Source organism: Amphimedon queenslandica, unplaced genomic scaffold, assembly GCF_000090795.2.
Source record: "Amphimedon queenslandica unplaced genomic scaffold, v1.1 AMPQUscaffold_13420, whole genome shotgun sequence".
NCBI classification, from domain to species: Eukaryota; Metazoa; Porifera; class Demospongiae; order Haplosclerida; family Niphatidae; genus Amphimedon; species Amphimedon queenslandica.
In genome coordinates this window covers 196,014-213,500 of record NW_003546344.1, presented here as the reverse complement: position 1 = coordinate 213,500, position 17,487 = coordinate 196,014, and the positions used below count along the sequence as shown (strand labels likewise).

At 36.9% G+C, this 17,487-nt stretch overlaps 2 protein-coding genes across 2 annotated transcripts; one reads left to right on the top strand and one right to left on the bottom strand.

Annotated features, from left to right (window-relative positions):
* Positions 1–8: 8 nt before the first annotated feature.
* On the bottom strand, positions 9–1,892 carry LOC100633552 (mRNA decay activator protein ZFP36L2-A-like). Its single transcript, XM_003386438.3, has 2 exons — positions 1,546–1,892; positions 9–1,320 (listed from the first exon to the last, which is right to left on the bottom strand). Exons 1-2 carry the CDS (start codon positions 1,582–1,584, stop codon positions 466–468), a joined length of 894 nt encoding a protein of 297 aa, XP_003386486.1. The 5' UTR covers positions 1,585–1,892; the 3' UTR covers positions 9–465.
* A 464-nt stretch (positions 1,893–2,356) lies between these two features.
* Positions 2,357–17,471, top strand: LOC100632035 (uncharacterized). Its single transcript, XM_003386426.3, has 25 exons — positions 2,357–2,556; positions 2,642–2,821; positions 4,439–4,707; positions 5,938–7,658; positions 8,129–8,268; positions 8,540–8,617; positions 8,669–8,771; positions 9,519–9,599; positions 9,657–9,831; positions 11,287–11,397; positions 12,721–12,761; positions 12,997–13,102; positions 13,156–13,312; positions 13,472–13,531; positions 13,812–13,955; positions 15,023–15,073; positions 15,282–15,353; positions 15,512–15,645; positions 15,710–15,785; positions 15,935–16,006; positions 16,066–16,150; positions 16,261–16,380; positions 16,562–16,636; positions 16,745–16,824; positions 17,040–17,471. Exons 1-25 carry the CDS (start codon positions 2,392–2,394, stop codon positions 17,256–17,258), a joined length of 4,515 nt encoding a protein of 1,504 aa, XP_003386474.2. The 5' UTR covers positions 2,357–2,391; the 3' UTR covers positions 17,259–17,471.
* The last annotated feature ends 16 nt before the right edge of the window (positions 17,472–17,487 follow it).

Here is a 17,487-nt window from a genome sequence, read left to right as displayed (position 1 = left end):
GTGTATACACAAATCCATGATGGAGCGCTATATTGAACAATAAACGACAAAAACAATAATAATAATAATAATAATATTGATGATTGACAAATTTCAGACTCTCTTGAATAAATAAATGTTAAATGTGTGGGGCACTGTGAACAAATAATTAAATAATAATAATAATAATTAAAGGGCAGCCAATAAATAATAGCAATAAATAAGGGATTGAGATTAAACCTGTTTTGGGGATTATAATGTTTGATAGAATGTATAGGGGGAGAAAAAGAGAGAGAGGGATGGAGGAGAAAGAAGATAAGCTAGTTCCAGTAATATAAAAAGGTGCTAAATATTTATGACAAAGATGAGCAATATACACATGAAGAACTGTGTTCCTACAATTTGCACTTACAGCCAAAAGCAAGGGAAACACGTTAAGTGACTGATTAGTGGACAATACACAGACAGGTGTCTCCCTCATTCTCCCTATGGAGAGCCTCCTTCTTTACCTTCAAGGTATGTGGCACTCAGAGAATTGAGCTTATCAAAGACAGGCAGACGACTGTGACCAGCTCCTACGAAAATCCCATCGTCAAGACTAATACTGGAGAACGTGGTAGCAAGCTCGGTCTCTTCAAAGCTTTTGATCATGGGCTTTACGGGAGAGAGGGAAGTTGAGGAGAGGGAGGAAGAGAAGACGTCAGTTTCTCCGAGCATTGAGTCAACAGGTGACGAGTATCCATTACCCCATAGAGACGGATCCTGAACATATTCGTAACCATCTTGAGGCTCGCTTGGCTCAAAAACAGGAAAATCGAACACTTTCCCGTTTCTTCCGCTCGTCCCAACAAAGAACATTTTATTATCGTCTGGTGACGAGATACCCGAGTCTTGAGAGGGACTGGTGGGAGGGGCTGGGATGATTGGACGCGGGAAAGAGCGAGCCCTGTCGATACCCTGGGACTCGTTCTTGGAATGAATGAAGTGACAGCGACTGCCATAAGGACAGTAACCGGTGGAGTAAAAGGTACGACACAGCTCCGTCTTGTATTTCGGATGACGAGGGAGGGACCTTAAATCGTGCATCCCGTGAGCAAACTGACACTTCTCCCCATACTTGCAGTACCCGTACTCCTGGTAGGGACGACAGAGCTCGGTCTTGTAGCGACAAGCATTGAGACCCAGTGAGCTGTTGAGTCCAGCTGTGTTGAGAGAGGAGGAGGAGGGAGACGTAGAGAGTCGCATTTGATCAGGCTTGGGTACAGTGGGGCTGGCTAGGTAGCTGGGACAGTGACTGTCATTGGTTGAGAGTGATCTCTGCCTCATGGTTTCAGTATCTGGCTGTATGTGTGTGTGGGGGAAGAAAGAAAACGAAAATAAAAGGATTGTTTCAAAATGACATTATAGAAGAGAGAGTTAAAAATGAAAAGGCAGCCATTGTATGCAATATCTCCCTTTATTTCACAACCCCATCTCCCATTCATGCGAATGCCTCCGGCTGTTTGTTCTATGTACAATACATAACGACACGCTCTCTCTATCACACTGCTTATCTCAATAACTTACGCGAGGGCTCTCGAAGGAGAAAGAAGCTTCCCTGTGCATCGTTTACTCTAGTTGCTGTCTTTGTTTACCAGCTGAGTGTTTAGAAGCCTGTGGTCCCGTCCTTGATCTGTTGCAGAAAGCGAGCAAAGCGAGAAAGGATTTAGAGAGAACTGGTGCTCCTGCAGTCTCTTCGAAAGTTTAGAGCTCTTTTTGGCCTGAAAGAGGCTACTGTCTATTGCCGTAGGGTTGACTGGGCACTCTCTTCGTAGCCTGTCCTTTTAGTTTACGTTTATATACAGAAGGAATGCTGATCCACGGGGTATGGAGGAAGCTATGCAGCCATTTGATTGGCCAGCAAAGGTCAAGAGTCACTGATCGTCTAATGTCGATCAAAAAGTATAAATTAGATTAGACAAAAATACAATAATAAGCAGTACAGTGGCATCACGTGCTTATTCTTAATTAGTGGGCGTGTCGGCTAACTATATTAATTAAAATCCTTTTATAGATAGATAGTAAAAGAGATTGCCATTCTTAAGCAAATTATCACCTCAGCAGACTATGAGACTAGCATTTTGTTATGCAACATAATTGTACGTAAATGAAAACACGGCAGACAAAACAGCAAAGCACAAGCAGTGTTGATTACTAGCTCAGGTTGATAATCACCTCTCTCAGGTTGTCAGGGGCTGAAAATTATGCTAAACATTGTTGTGCAAGAACAATTAATGCTTCCTTAGATGCATCAATAGTAGATAATAATAGGCTTAAAGTTAAATGATTTTTAATAACAAGTCACATGACATAGGAGAAAAGCACGTGCGTTCTAATAACAAGTAGGCGTGGCCTATTCTTTGCTGGTAGACAATGGCTGCCCCGGGGACACCAATGGAGGGGTCTAACGGGCCAACGGGCGAGAATATAGCGAGTACAAGGCAGGCCCCACCTCCCCCACCCTATAGGATACTCAGTAAAGAGTACATGGCTCAGCAACTCCCTCACTTACAAGAGAAAGCGCCCCAGCAACCAAAAGTGAGACCTGACATAGCCACACCTTCCTTATAAAGCTCACCTCAACCCTCCCCTGCCTTCTCTTTTCCCTTCTCTCTTCCTCTAGGAGCCATTAGAGTTCAAGACCAATGCTCCAGCCTCCCTTCCCCTCCCCTCCCTCTTTCCTGGTGAGGTGGTCCGTATGCAGCAGCACAGGGTCGTTTGTACCGATAGCTTTGAAGAACCGGCTGTAGGCGTGGTCTATGTTACTAATTTTAGGATTATATTTAATGGGAGCCCTGTATCGGTGAGATTAATTAATTACACATTAACCTAATATGTAATTACCTTGTAATCTACATGTACATGTGTAAATTTGCAATTAATTTTTCTACTCTTTTTGGTGTTGGCATGACCAATTTCTGTTAACTTTTCTCCATCAGAAGTGGTGTCCGTGTGTCACAGTTGATTTGTTTATTGTTTGTTGTTGTTATTATTTATTATTGGGGTGCCAATGTCACCTGAATACACCTCTAGTTGCTGTTATATTATAATCAGTGATAAGTGGTGGATGTACATGTACATGTATGTCTATCTCTCTCTCTCTCTATACAAGCTACTTTATTCTTTTTGTTTATTATTAAACTACAATGCATGTGTCTTTTTATTACTACTAATGCATACTCTATTCTATTAGTGTTTATGTTTGTGTATTGTAAGGTTTTTTCCATTGCATAAAACACACATTATCTTATTGTCCATTCTCTCTCCCTCATGTCATTCATTTATCTTTCGCTTGCTGTCGTTCTGTATATCATTGTTTGATATTCTCTTTGTTTAGTCTATCTAACACAATGAGGCTAATGGCCTATTTGCACATTTTCTTTGGGATTGGTTGGCAGCTGTAAAAGGAAAAAAATGAAAAATAGATACACAGTCATGTACATGCACACAGTGGCGTAGCTAGCCTAAATGAAGAGCGAGGGCACAGTGGGGGCACTGAATAAAGCAATACTTATGAATACTCAATATAGCAAGCTCAGTTGAGTCAGTTGCAACTTGTGTCTCTCCATTTTTTGACTAGCTGCAGGGGCACAAGAAGCAGTTATAAGAGCATTTGCCCCCACAGGCCCTTATGTAGCTACGCCACTGCATGTACATGTACATGTACGTCTGTGTGTGTGTGTTTGTGCATGTATATGGTGGTAGGAGGGGAGAGAAGGATAGAGGGAGAGAGTGCATCAATTGTATGTTTCTTTCTTAACTGGCAGATGACACTGCATATAAATATGTTATTTTAGCATGTACAAGTATATACTGTGAGTTATTATTGATTATGGTTACATTTTCTCATATACATGTGCGTGGGCTGGTGTGTATTTTTTATAAATATACTTGGGTATTGGTGTTTGTTCTTAGTTCCGTGTCATATTGTAATCACTTTTGGTATCAGTGTATGTTTAACTCGTGCTCTCCATGCCTTACATGTACATTCTGCATGTACTAGTTTCTAATTATAGTTTGTGTGTTTATAATGGACTCATTATGATCTCAGTGAAATTAGTCCTGTTTCTGTGTTAGTACTGTGTCTGTGTGTATATTCACATATCATCACCAAAGACATAATTATTAGGAAATAGGGACTACCCTGGTATATTCCCTCTACCTGGATAGATTACAGAAACCATATCCACACTCATACCACTGTGTACATACAGCACATGATATAGTGTGTATTATGTGTGCTGTTAGTATATACTGTATGTACAGTATTGTAGTTATTTCATGTGTCAATCATATCTTCCTCCAAATCAAATTTGAACTAAATAATATAGTAAATTATGTCCCTGACTCCCTATCATCTCTTTCTTCCTTTGTTCCATCCTTTCCTCCTGTATTTATTTCTTTCTTTCCTTCCCTTCAGGATCCTGATGTTTATGAAATCTTATACGACTTACAAAACTCCACCGCCTCCTCAAAGAGAGGAACTGTAGATCCTAGTACCCTCAACTCCCACTTGTCTGGTGGCAACATAAAGACACTCGTCTGGAAGAAGAAACAGCCTCAGCCCTCGTCTCCGGTCGCCCCTCCCCGTCAGTCAAAGTTTTATGTAGGAAAAACGGAGCCAGAGGATTATGCTGGAGACAGAGAAGATGAAGATGGAGGGGAGGACGAAGAGAAGCAAATTGCTTTGTGAGTTACATGGATATAGTTACATGCCTACTTGTACAGGCAGGGATTCACTCTTGTTGCATGCATATACATGTACCTAAGTAACTTGACATGTACATGGACATTGTATTTTATAAAAACGTTTAAGCCCCTCTCTACTTTTATACCTATTCCTACCTATGATTGGTGTAGGATATCATGTGCAAATTGTCTCTCTTCCACTTCCTCTCTTCTCCCTCTCTCTCTCCCCCCCTCTCTCTCTCTTTATAAACATGTTTGTGATAGATACTATTTATGATAAACCTAGTAGAGGCTGATACAGTCTATCTTAAGGAAGCGATTGTTTTCTAAACTGAGCATTAGTTTATTGCAGTTTACACTTTGTGGATATTTTTTTCTTTCCATCTTCAAAACATTGATTTGGCAGCTGCACTTTGTAAAGATCTTTCCCCCTCTCTCCATCCCTTACTCCCTTTTTTTTCTCTGTTTCATTGTTTGCCTGTTTCTGTTTTTGTGGGTATATAATGATATCCAAAGGGACTTTCCTTTTTCTTGAGGTTTCATTTTGTGATGTGATTATCCCTTTCACTCCTTCTCCCTCTCACGTAAACACTTGTAATTTTGTTAGTGGATTCCCCCTTATCGCTCCATTACTGAAACTTTATTGAATATTGATGTCTTTATGTCGTACTTGTGCGAAATTTAGCTGATGTTGATCATAGTTTTTTTTGATTGAAAAGTGACAAGTTTTGGGAAAGCATGTTTCTTTCCAAAAATTATTCGTCACCAAAACAGTTTTTTATCACATTTTCTGGTTGCATTGTTGTCCTTTTGTACATGTAAAAAAGCTGATTCTGACGTGTGTACATGTACATGTACATGTATATGTGTGCTTCCAGAATCAGTTCTGATTAGGGTTTCCCACAAAGCATGCTAAGTGAGCTAAACAGCATGAGCTTTATGAGCTGACAAGGACTAAGATACAGTATATGGCATTTGGAGCAACTTTAAAAATTAATTTAAAAATCCAAATTTTATTGTAATCAGCACAACATAAGAACATGTATATGTACAATGTATAAAAATAAGTTATAAAAATGCAGAATTCTCTCCTTGTGATTTTTGTCGAAATACCCTCTATTACTATACAGGGTTTGACAAGAAGCTGCATGAGCACTATAAGCCAAAATCCTCTGGCTCTAATGTATGTCTCATGTTTATAATAATCATTACCTTTCTCTCTCCTTCTAGTCCTACTAAATGGTTCCAACGTCTTAACACTATCAGGAAGTCGACAGGTGCCGGGATAAAGAATGCTATTGGGGATATTTCTGCCGACATTGCTAAACGGAAGCAAAGAGGTGGCCAGCAGCAGCAGAACCCGGCAAGGATCACCCAGTCTGTCCCAATATCCTCCCTTGCTGTCTCTGGGGACGACTCTGTTCTCTATTCATCAGTTCCTAATAAACCAGCTCCCCCTCAGTTTCTCAACCTTGAGGACAAACCAGTGACGCTCCCTAGGAATATGCCGAGTCACAACACTCAAGTGACCACACCCCCTGACAACCCTCTCCACATGGCTGACAGTGGTATAGTGGATGCGTCAGTGGAGACTGCCTCTCCCTCTCTCACCTCTCCCCCTCTCCCCACGGCCTCTCCCCCTAACTCTACCTCTCCATTGAGTCAGTTTTCATCCTCTGGTGATGTCTTCCTCGATGCATCAAACACCGATGAGATTGACTTTGAGCGTTCACCGATTGATTTCCCTCTCTCTGACGACAGGAGACGCAAGACTGGAGGAGGCAGGGGAGGACGTCAGCCTCGCCCTTCCTCGTTCCTCGGGATTGAATCTGATTCTGATTCTGACGCGATCACTGATAAGTACTTTGGTAGCATCACTGAGGAGGATGACAATGACGACATCACATCACCGGAATCAGTTTCAAGTCCCTCGAGGACCAACCAAGGGAACTACGAGAATGTTGTACTTAAAGTTCCTTCTCCTGTTCACTCCTCCCCCGGGAGAGGAGGGCGGGGCACTAACTATGAGAATGTGTCGCTGAAGAAGCCGGAGATACATGTACGTGTAGAAGGAGAGGAGACTGGAGGTGACTATGAGAATGTATCTTTAAAGAAACCAACAGAAGAAAAGGAAGACAATGAGAGGAGAGAAGAAGAGAGAGGAGGAGGAGGAGGAGGAGAGACAGGAGATGATCTTGGTCATGAGTTAGAGGCTACTCTAAGAGTGGAGGCTGAGGGAAAAGATGATGAAGGAGAGACTCAGGAACTAGAGAAAACAATAAAAGAAGAGAGACCAACAGGAGGAGATATCCCTTCTCTTCCTCCTACTACAGATTCTGACAAGACAAACAAAGAAATAGAGAGCACTCCAGAGCTGAGAGACACAAGTAAAGACAAGAAGAACCAAGACACAATCAGTGAAAAGGGACCACCCACTGAAACTGGTGCTAAAGTCCCTGCTAAGCCCCCTAGGAAAAAGAAGCGATCCAAAACAGCAGCTGATGCTATTGATGAGTCAACTGAAGCTAAAAGACCCTCTCTCATTGTAGAGGGATCCGAGGGCTGGCAGAGGTCTCATTCTGATGGTCCTACGAGGACTTCTACTCGACGACGCCCACCGCCTCCCCCCAAACCTAAAACCACACCCGCTGCATCTGAGACTCTGCCCAATTCTCACTCGGCGTTAGAAGTTAAGAGTTCAAGCGAAACTGACCTCTCCTCCCCTAGTTCCCCTCCCCACGTCCCCCTGCACCCTCCACTGGACCGGAACTCTTCTCTTGTTGCTGTTCGTGGGTCGGAGTATGTCCGCCCATTGACTGCCTACTCTCCAGTAATGGACAGCTCCTTTGAATATACTGACTGGAGCGGACGCTCTAAGTCTAGTTCCCACAAGTTACACGACTCCAATAGTTTACCATTGAACTTTAGTACCAGCACTAGCATGCCATACTGTAAGTATGTACATGTACATAGACTGTGTATTTTATTACTCTTAGCATATTGTTCTTGCATACATGTACATTGTATGTCACTGTCACTTTCATTGAAAATCACTCACTAAATTTACTAAAATGCATGTACCGTGAATATTCAAATAAAGGCCTGGCTTGAATAAACACCTGGTGCTAATATCTCCCAAGTATACATGTACATACATGTACATGTACTGATATCTTACTTAATATAGATACCCTTCACTTTAGAGTGTCCCAATTGGCCTAATTTGTTAAACCTAACTTTTTTGTTTATTTTTTGTCCTGCAAAGAAATATACGTCCGGGCTTTTATTTGAACATTTATGGTACATTTAAAGGATCATCATTATTTATAATCATCATCATCATCATTATTATTATTATTATTATTATTATTATTATTATTATTATTATTATTATTATTATTATATTTTGTTATATTTATAGATCAGTATACTCATACTGTGTCTCTGCCATTGTCCACCATTAGCAGTGTGAAGCACCTTCCTCCAGTGGTATTGGATGAGAGTAGTATCAGGATACCTGATGGTACACTAGTATTAGGAAAGAACTTCTCTTCATTAAAAGTAATTACATGTACATGTACATATACAATGTATACTACATCGTTATTACTGTATCTCTTTTTGCTGCATTTAAATGTCACAAGTTTTATGCATAAATAAGAGCTGCTGAAGTTACAGATCCATTCAAAAATCTGTTTTTTTTTGTAGCTTTAATTTTTGCAAATTGATTATTTTTATTTGTTCAAAAAAATTGTGAAATGCACAAAATTTATGTCCCTCTAAACTATATACAGTCTCATTATCATTTCTATTTTTTTCTCTCTTCCTTTAGCTTCACTTTCATTCCAGTAATACTTTTGATGCTCTAAAGTTTAAAGAATTCCTCGAAAATATAATCAGCGAGCCAAAAGTAATATTTGTAACAGTGTGGCACATTTCTAAAAGTTTTTATTCTTTTTAGCAATTTTATGACTACTTTGCTTTCAAGTACAGGCTGGCCATCAAGCTCCCCAATGCTCATATATTTGACTCTAGAAAACTTCCCAATTTCTTTCACTTTAATGGTGAGTCACCGTATTTCATAACTTTCTAAAACCTTGAGGTCAAGTATAGCCCTCGATATCATCTATTGAAACTTTTGGGACACGACTTTAGTTGTCTTTAATAACCTCACCACTTGCCACATGTAAACCACCTACTTACCACGACACATCATACATGTACATGTACATGTACATGTACATGTACACTACATGCAGCTACATGTATATTACTCATTCATTTTTTTGTCGTGAAGTGTTCTCTCCCCCCCTCTCTCTTTATCTCTGTTTCCTCATTAAACTTTGTCCTATTATGATTGAGTGTATTGTTCTTTGATGTCTCATTCATCATATCATGTACATGTACATAACCTCTACCCTCTCTCTCTCTCTCTCTTTCTCATCATTCACACGTACTCTAATATAACCTGCACTCTCTGTTGAAATACACTGTACCTTCTGTTAGGGTTCATTGTGTCACAATTGTACTCTTGTTGTATTATTGTATAGTAGTACTTGTACTCTGTACCAGCTCCTAGTCTTATTCTATATTGAGTGACTGCCTATTATTTCATTCACTCCAACAAACTGACACTGTTTTCAGGCATGCACTAGTTGATTTCATACGAATATCATTTTTTGTTTATCAACCTCCTGTACACCCATTAGTCATTAGTGTGTCATTAACTTAGCTCTTTCTCCCTTCCTTCCCCCCTCTCTTTCTCCATTCCTTCCCCTCTCTCTCTCTTTCCCCCTCTCTCTCTCTCTCAGCTGAGATGGAAAGGACTGGTATATTAAATGCAAAGATTGGGAATACTTCTCTTTGGAGGATAACAACAATCACTAAGACAAGTTAGCAGCTTCCCTTATTAAAAAATTAAACTATAATGTTCCCTCTCTCTCCCTCAGATCCTGATCTCTGTCCCTCTTATCCAGAGAAGTTGGTTGTGTTGCTGTGTATCCCTGATGTTGACCTGTTGAGAGGAGGGAGGATATACGAGGAGGGGAGGTTCCCCACTGCCACCTGGATGAACAAGTCCAATGGCTCAGTCCTCCTAAGAGCAGCTGCCACTACCTCTGAAAGGTATTGTCACTTTTTTGTACATGTAACACACTAATAGATTACTGATAGTTTACTAATAGATTACTGATAGTTTACTTATAGATTACTGATAGTTTACTTGTAGATTACTGATAGTTTATTAATAGATTACTGATAATTTACTAATAAATTACTAATATTTTTAAAATAGATTACTGATAGTTTACTAATAGTTGATTAATAGATTACTGATAATTTACTAATAAATTACTAATATTTTTAAAATAGATTACTGATAGTTTACTAATAGATTACTAATATTTCAAAAATAGATTACTGGTAGTTTACTAATAGATTACTAATAGTTTATTACTAGATTACTGATAATTTACCAATAAATTACTGATATTTTAAAAATAGATTACTGATAGTTTATTAATAGATTACTGATAGTTTACTAATAGATTACTAATATTTTAAAAATAGATTGCTGATAGTTTACTAAGAGATTACTAATAGTTTATTAATAGATTACTGATAATTTACTAATAAATTACTAATATTTTTAAAATAGATTACTGATAGTTTACTAATAGATTACTAATATTTTAAAAATAGATTGCTGATAGTTTACTAAGAGATTACTAATAGTTTATTAATAGATTACTGATAATTTACTAATAAATTACTAATATTTTTAAAATAGATTACTGATAGTTTACTAATAGATTACTAATATTTTTAAAATAAATTACTGATGTTTACTAAGAGATTACTAATAGTTTATTAATAGATTACTGATAATTTACTAATAAATTACTAATATTTTTAAAATGGATTACTGATAGTTTACTAATAGATTACTAATATTTTTAAAATAAATTACTAATAGTTTACTAAGAGATTACTAATAGTTTATTAATAGATTACTGATAATTTACTAATAAATTACTAATATTTTTAAAATAGATTACTGATAGTTTACTAATAGATTACTAATATTTTTAAAATAAATTACTAATAGTTTACTAAGAGATTACTAATAGTTTATTAATAGATTACTGATAATTTACTAATAAATTACTAATATTTTAAAAATAGATTACTGATAGTTTACTAATAGATTACTAATATTTTTAAAATAGATTACTGATAGTTTACTAATAGATTACTAATAGTTTATTAATAGATTACCAATAATTTACTAATAAATTACTAATAGTTTATTAATAGATTACTGATAGTTTACTAATAGATTACTGATATTTTAATAGATTACTGATAGTTTATTAATAGATTACTAATATTTTTAAAATAGATTATTGATAATTAACTTATGCAGCCGTAGATTACTGATAGTTTACTTATAGACTACTGATAATTTACTAGATTACCGATAGTTTATTAATAGATTACTGATAGTTTACTAATGAATTACTAAAACTGGTTCTCATGCTATATAAGCTAACTCTCATTGTTTGGTTTTTATGTGTCTAGAGGCTTGCAGAGTTCAAAGTTGCCGGTTGATGAAGCGATACTACAAGCCATCAGAGGCTGTAATGCTAACTCAAGACTCTTTGTATTTACTGAGAAATCAGACACATCAGGGTGAGGAAGGATTATTTTTCGTCTTTTATTTTCCTGATACATATACATGTACATGTTCTTAACTTCTTATTAGTAACGCAGTAGCATTACTAAGTAGGATTCACCCCACTTCAAAATGGCTGCCATGACTTTTGCAGCCTTGCTATACCGGGAAATAGAAAATATAGTTGATTGACTCGATTCCAATTTAAATTTTTTTAAGTTGTTTAGAATTTGAGCCAAAATTTTTGTACTGTATACAGTACAGGGCCATTGACCAAATTTCACCAAAAATGACTAGGAGAGAATTCTTCATTTTAATTTTTTTTGATACATTTACAAGTTCTTATCTTGTGCAGAAAGTTTCAGCGAATTTCAATCAAAATTGGATTTGTAATGAATTTTTAAAAGCCCTCCAAAATTGGGCCAAAATCCATGTACTATTATAGTACAGGGTCATTGGCCAAATTTCACCAAAATGAATTTGTGAGAATTCTTCATTTTTATCATTTTTCCTGATACATGTTCCTATGTGACATAGAAAGTTTGAACTGACTCTGATCAGAATTGGTTTTTTACAAATTTTTTAAGTTACTCAAAAATCAGGCCAAAGTTCCTGTACTGTAGTACAGGGATTTTAGCCAAATTTCACCAAAAATGACTAGGAGAGAATTCTTTAGTTTTATAATTTTTCCTGATACATATACATGTCCTTAAGTTGTTTTAAAAATGTCCGTTAATTTCAATCAAAATTAAATTTTGTAACAAATTTTTAAAAAGTTGCTCTTCACCAAAAATGGCTATGAGAGAATTCTTTGTTTCTCCATTTTTATATAATTTTTTCTGATGCAGATACCTGTTCTTATGTTGTGTAGAAACTTTGAGCTGATACTGATCAAAATTTGAATTTTTAATGAATTTAATATTGTACAGTTCTTAAGCTCTCCATTCACCAGGCAACATGTTGCTAGCGGTTAATTTGATTTTTGAGCCACTTGTTCCAAAAATAGAACTGATTTCTATTCTTAGGAACATGTTGATTACAAGATCAAAGAAACCACAAATGTTGCTTACAACATGTTGCCTGGTGTATGGAGACTCTTAATTGTAAATTCATAAAGCATATGCTGTTCAGCTCACTTAGCTTGCTTTTTGGGAGACCCTGGCCTAGAGGAGAGAAAGAGAAGAGAGTTTGTGTGTGAGAGAGGGAGGGAGGTTGAGGTTAGATTTGAAAAGGTTAGCTGAGTATAGAAAGGTGAGACAGTTTGTCTAGACCCAATAAGGAAGGACAGTTCAAAAAGGACACCATGTTCATGATAATTATCTCTATTCTCCTTATTGTAGTTTCCAAGATCCTAATAAGCTTACAAAAGAAGCAGCTAGATGTAAGTCACTAACTCATTATACATGTTGTTACATTGTGTATGAGGTTGATTCTTCACTTAAACTTGGTTTATTTCATTAGTGCTACTGACATTTAGTTGCATGTCCCTTCCACAATATCAATCCTGCCTTTGTAAAATTCTGAAAGTCACTCTAATTTAGCTCTTTCTCTTTGTGTGTGTGTCTCTCTCTCACTCTCCCACTCTCTCTCATATTCATTTCACCTCCTCTCTTCAGCTTATTATTATCACAATTGTCATTTCATTTATTCTGTGAATCCTCCCACTTACAAAAGCGTTCGTCATTCCTTCAACAAGTTACAAGCAATGCTCCAGAGCAACATGTAAGTATATAATCACGTATATCTGACCCCGCCTCTTGACTCCACCCCTTTAGTTCTGATGATGAGTACATGGTGACACTAGACGGTACCAAGTGGTTGTCTAGGGTTGGTGATCTTTTAGATACGGCTCATAAAGTCGTTGAGGCACTTACTGTTGAATCTGCTCACGTTTTAGTCTGCTATGAGAAGGGATGGGATAGAACAACACAAGTAATCATCATCCATTTTATTTTTTTATTTACTTATTTATTATTGATGTACATTATTTTATTATTTTTAATTAAAATTTTGTATGTGAAAAAAAGGGGAAAAAGCCAATTATGTTAATATACTTTTGATCTTGGTATTATTTATCTCTTTTGTCTTTAGATTGTTAGTTTAGCTCAATTACTCTGTGATCCATATTACAGGACAATGGATGGATTCCAGGTACATGATTTACTCTATAGCGGGAAATTTTGGAGGGAATTAAATTTGTTGAATTGGCATTTTGATAGCCATTCGCCAAAATAAAATCCACCATTTTGAGCCATTATATGCATGTTCGATGGCACGTGGCCACAAATTTGCCAAATTAAAACTCGCTAATCACCAAAATTTAGCAATTTGCCAACTTTAACTCCCTCCAAAATTTCCCACTACACAGTAGACACATTTCATAAATAGGATCCTAATATATTACCTAATATTTGTGTGTGTTCTGTTTTAGGTGCTGATACAAAAGGAATGGCTTTGGTTTGGTCATCCTTTCCAGTCTCGTCACAGTCGGAGCAGAGCCGCTGTGGGCGGGGCCAGCTCTAAGATCAAAGAGGACGGGCCAGTGTTCCTCCAATGGATTGATTGTGTCTGGCAGGTCAGTCCATATCCAGTATATTATATTCCACTTTTTTGTGATTTCAACTTTTTTGTAATACATACTGTACACGATTTTATTATGTTATGTATCAATTTTGAAAATTGAGTTGAGTCTGATCAAAATTAGATTTTTTTTGAATTTAAAAAATTGCTCAAAATTTAAGCCAAAGACTAATAATGCATGTACGTTTGTACTGTCTTCATTTCATGTGTTTAACTCACTCAGTATGCTTTATATAAATGTACATGTATGAACGCATGTTATTGTCATGTACAGTACATGTGTGAAATGTAGTACTATACATGTGATGCACATGTGCTAACTTTTAGGAGTCTCCCTCCACTGGAAGAGGCTCATAGTCTCTAACTGTGATCATTAGGAGATTGTGTGTGTGTTTGTGTGTTTTTAAGTTAACATTGCATAACACACACTGTCTCTCCTTGTTTGTGTTGATCCTAATGTACACATGTCCGCTGTTTCTATGGTGATCGACAAGGTGTGAAGATGTTTGTGTTAGATTGACCTTTAGTTTAATTGCCACTTTGACCTCATAAGCTAGGGACACTCACTTCTAATTGAATGTAGTGTAAAGGATTCTTGTTTTTAATTTATTTATTAATTATAGATTATTGTGATGATGCCATTGTGTTAGACCTATGTCTGATGATGTAATGAAATCTATTATTGTTCTAATTTGTATTTAATAAATCATGTTAATTAGCCAATTTATAGTATCAGTACATTATTATTTATTATTATTATTATCATCATCATCCAAATGTTATTATTATTAAATTGGCTGCTGTACTTCCTTTTTCTCTACCTTTTTTCAGCTCCTCCTTTTCCCACTCTCTTTCTTTCTCATTAGTTATTTTACCCAACCTTAACACACATTCATGCATATGTACATGTACATACATACACATAGATACATACATAATTATATATATATATATGTGTGTGTGTGTGTACCTGCTATTATTCCATTATTGCTGATTGATAGTAATACTTGACATTCCATTCTCACCTGCCGCTCTCTCTCTCTCTCTCTCTTATCTCTTCAGATAACAAGACAATGTCCGTTTGCTTTTGAGTTCAATGAGAATTTGCTGATTGTAAGTTGTTGGACACATGTCCATCACATACGCTACACTCAGTCACACTCACTCTTTCCATCAGTACCCACTGATAGAACAACACTGAAATATGACTTGCATTTGATAATAATGAAATATAATGTCTCCCACACACACACACACACACACACACACACACACACACACACACACACACACACACACACACACACTCACTATATCTTAGGCTCTGGTTGAACATGCTTATTCCAATCAGTTTGGTACCTTTATGGGTAATTCTGAGAAAGAGAGGACACAGGTAATCAATCACTAATCAGCTCTATTGTGTGTATATAATACTTCTTTAATGAAACCATTCACTTGCATACACAATACATACAAATGCTCCACGTATACATGTACATGCACGTAATGTACATGCCTACATATGCCACGGGTACACAATGTTTATTGTAGTGTTTCATGATACCTGATCATTATCATCAATCAATCTACACAAACACGATATCGTTCTGGACTTGGGTTTCTATGGTCAATTCTAGCAACAACATATTTTTCAATAATTATTACGATCCTGACTTTCATAAAGGGTAAGGAGGGAGCTATGTGTGGATGTGATGTGTAATGTATTTTATCTTTTTTTTTTGAAATTAGGGCTATTTATCCAAAGTTTTATCAAACTTGTCTTGAAATTTGGAGGACACATTATGACAGGCATAAGCTGAGACAGGTACATTGTATACTCATGTACATATACTGATTGGTTGCATTCCTTTCTCATCACTCCTTTCTCTCCTCCCCCCCTTTCTCTCTCTCCTCCCCCCCTCTCTCTCTTTCTCTCTCTTTCTCTCCCCCTCTCTCCTCTCCCTCTCTCTCCAGGAGGTATCAGAAGGTCAGTGTGGTACTACAAGGCTAGAAAGGGAACTCCATCAAGTGACAAAGCTCCTTCTGGTTAGCATTGTTTTCAAAATTGCCTGACCATTATATAATCTTCCACCTGTACTCATTAGGAGCGGCAACCATTATCCAGCCTCTCTTTAAATGTTGGTTTGACACTGGATAGCATTCAAAGTCTTCAGACCACCTCCTCAGGAGGTTAGAAACAATACAATATGTACAATAGATCTTTCTCCTATCAGTATTGTTATCATAATATTGCTTGTAAATATTAGATTTAAGTAAGAGACTTTTGTTGTTTTTTTTAGATACTGATGCACCTCAGTTGGGTCCTAACCCTCTCCCTCCTTCCACTCAAGCTGTTCTTGTCAGGGCTCCTGTAGGTAGGAGGAATTATAGCAGTGTGTCCAGCTTCTTAGTTGCTGAAGGTTTGTGTGGTGTGGGCAACATTATAGCATCTAAACTGATTCTTTATTCTAACTTACTGTGTTCCTTTAATTGTATCTACATTGTATGATCTGTTTGTATCTCAATCTGTTTCTGTTCATTTATAAACTTCATCTCTCTCTCTTTCTCTCTCTCTCTCTCCCCCTCCCTCTCTTCCATTAGGTTATGACCCTAGTGTATGTCATCATGTTGTCCTATCCCCCGCTAAGTGTCAAGGCTATTTGACCAAAGAAGGAGGTAAGTGTATGATGAGTACTAAAGGAAGGAAGGAGTATACATGCACCTGGTGCCTCTGTACTTACACTATCTTGTGGTATCGTCAACATTTTAATGTTCTCTTTTAAGGTTTCATGAAGAATTGGAAGAGGAGATGGTTTGTCTTGGATTATGTTAATAATTATGTTGCATATTTTGAGTCTCAGGAGGTAAGTGGATTGTTATTGGCATTTGATGACCTGTGAGCTAACATTAATGCTATCCAGCATGGGCATTATGCATGTAGCTTCTTTTCTGTCTTTATATTTTCTTTTACCTTTTGCTCCTGATTTTCTATCATTATTTTATATAAATCATATAGATGCATGTGCTGTTTCATTATCTCTTTTTCTCCCTCCCTCCTCTCTCTCCCTCTCTCTCTCAGCATTACTCTCAAAGAGAGAGTCCTAAAGGTGTCATCATGCTGGATGACATAAAGAGGGTCTCCCTCTCAACAAGGCGAATCCACTTGATGTCCAACCTCTTCCAAGTCAAGACTCCATCCAGAACATACAATATCAAAGCTCCATCTATCATCACTATGGAGATATGGATGGCCTGTCTTAGGCTCCCATCTTCCTCTTTGCAAAAAACAAAAGAGTGAAGAAAGAGATATATAGATATTATATTATTTCAACTAATGTTTCGATTGAAATTATTATTTATTGTGTATGTATGTATGTATGTATGTATGTATGATGTGTGTGTGTAATACCTCTGTGTACCACTGCATGCGTGTTATTATTATTACTATTACTATTATTATTATTTGTATTATTTGAATTTTTAATGCAGTCGTGAAAAGTTCTATAAATTAGAAAATATTCACAAAA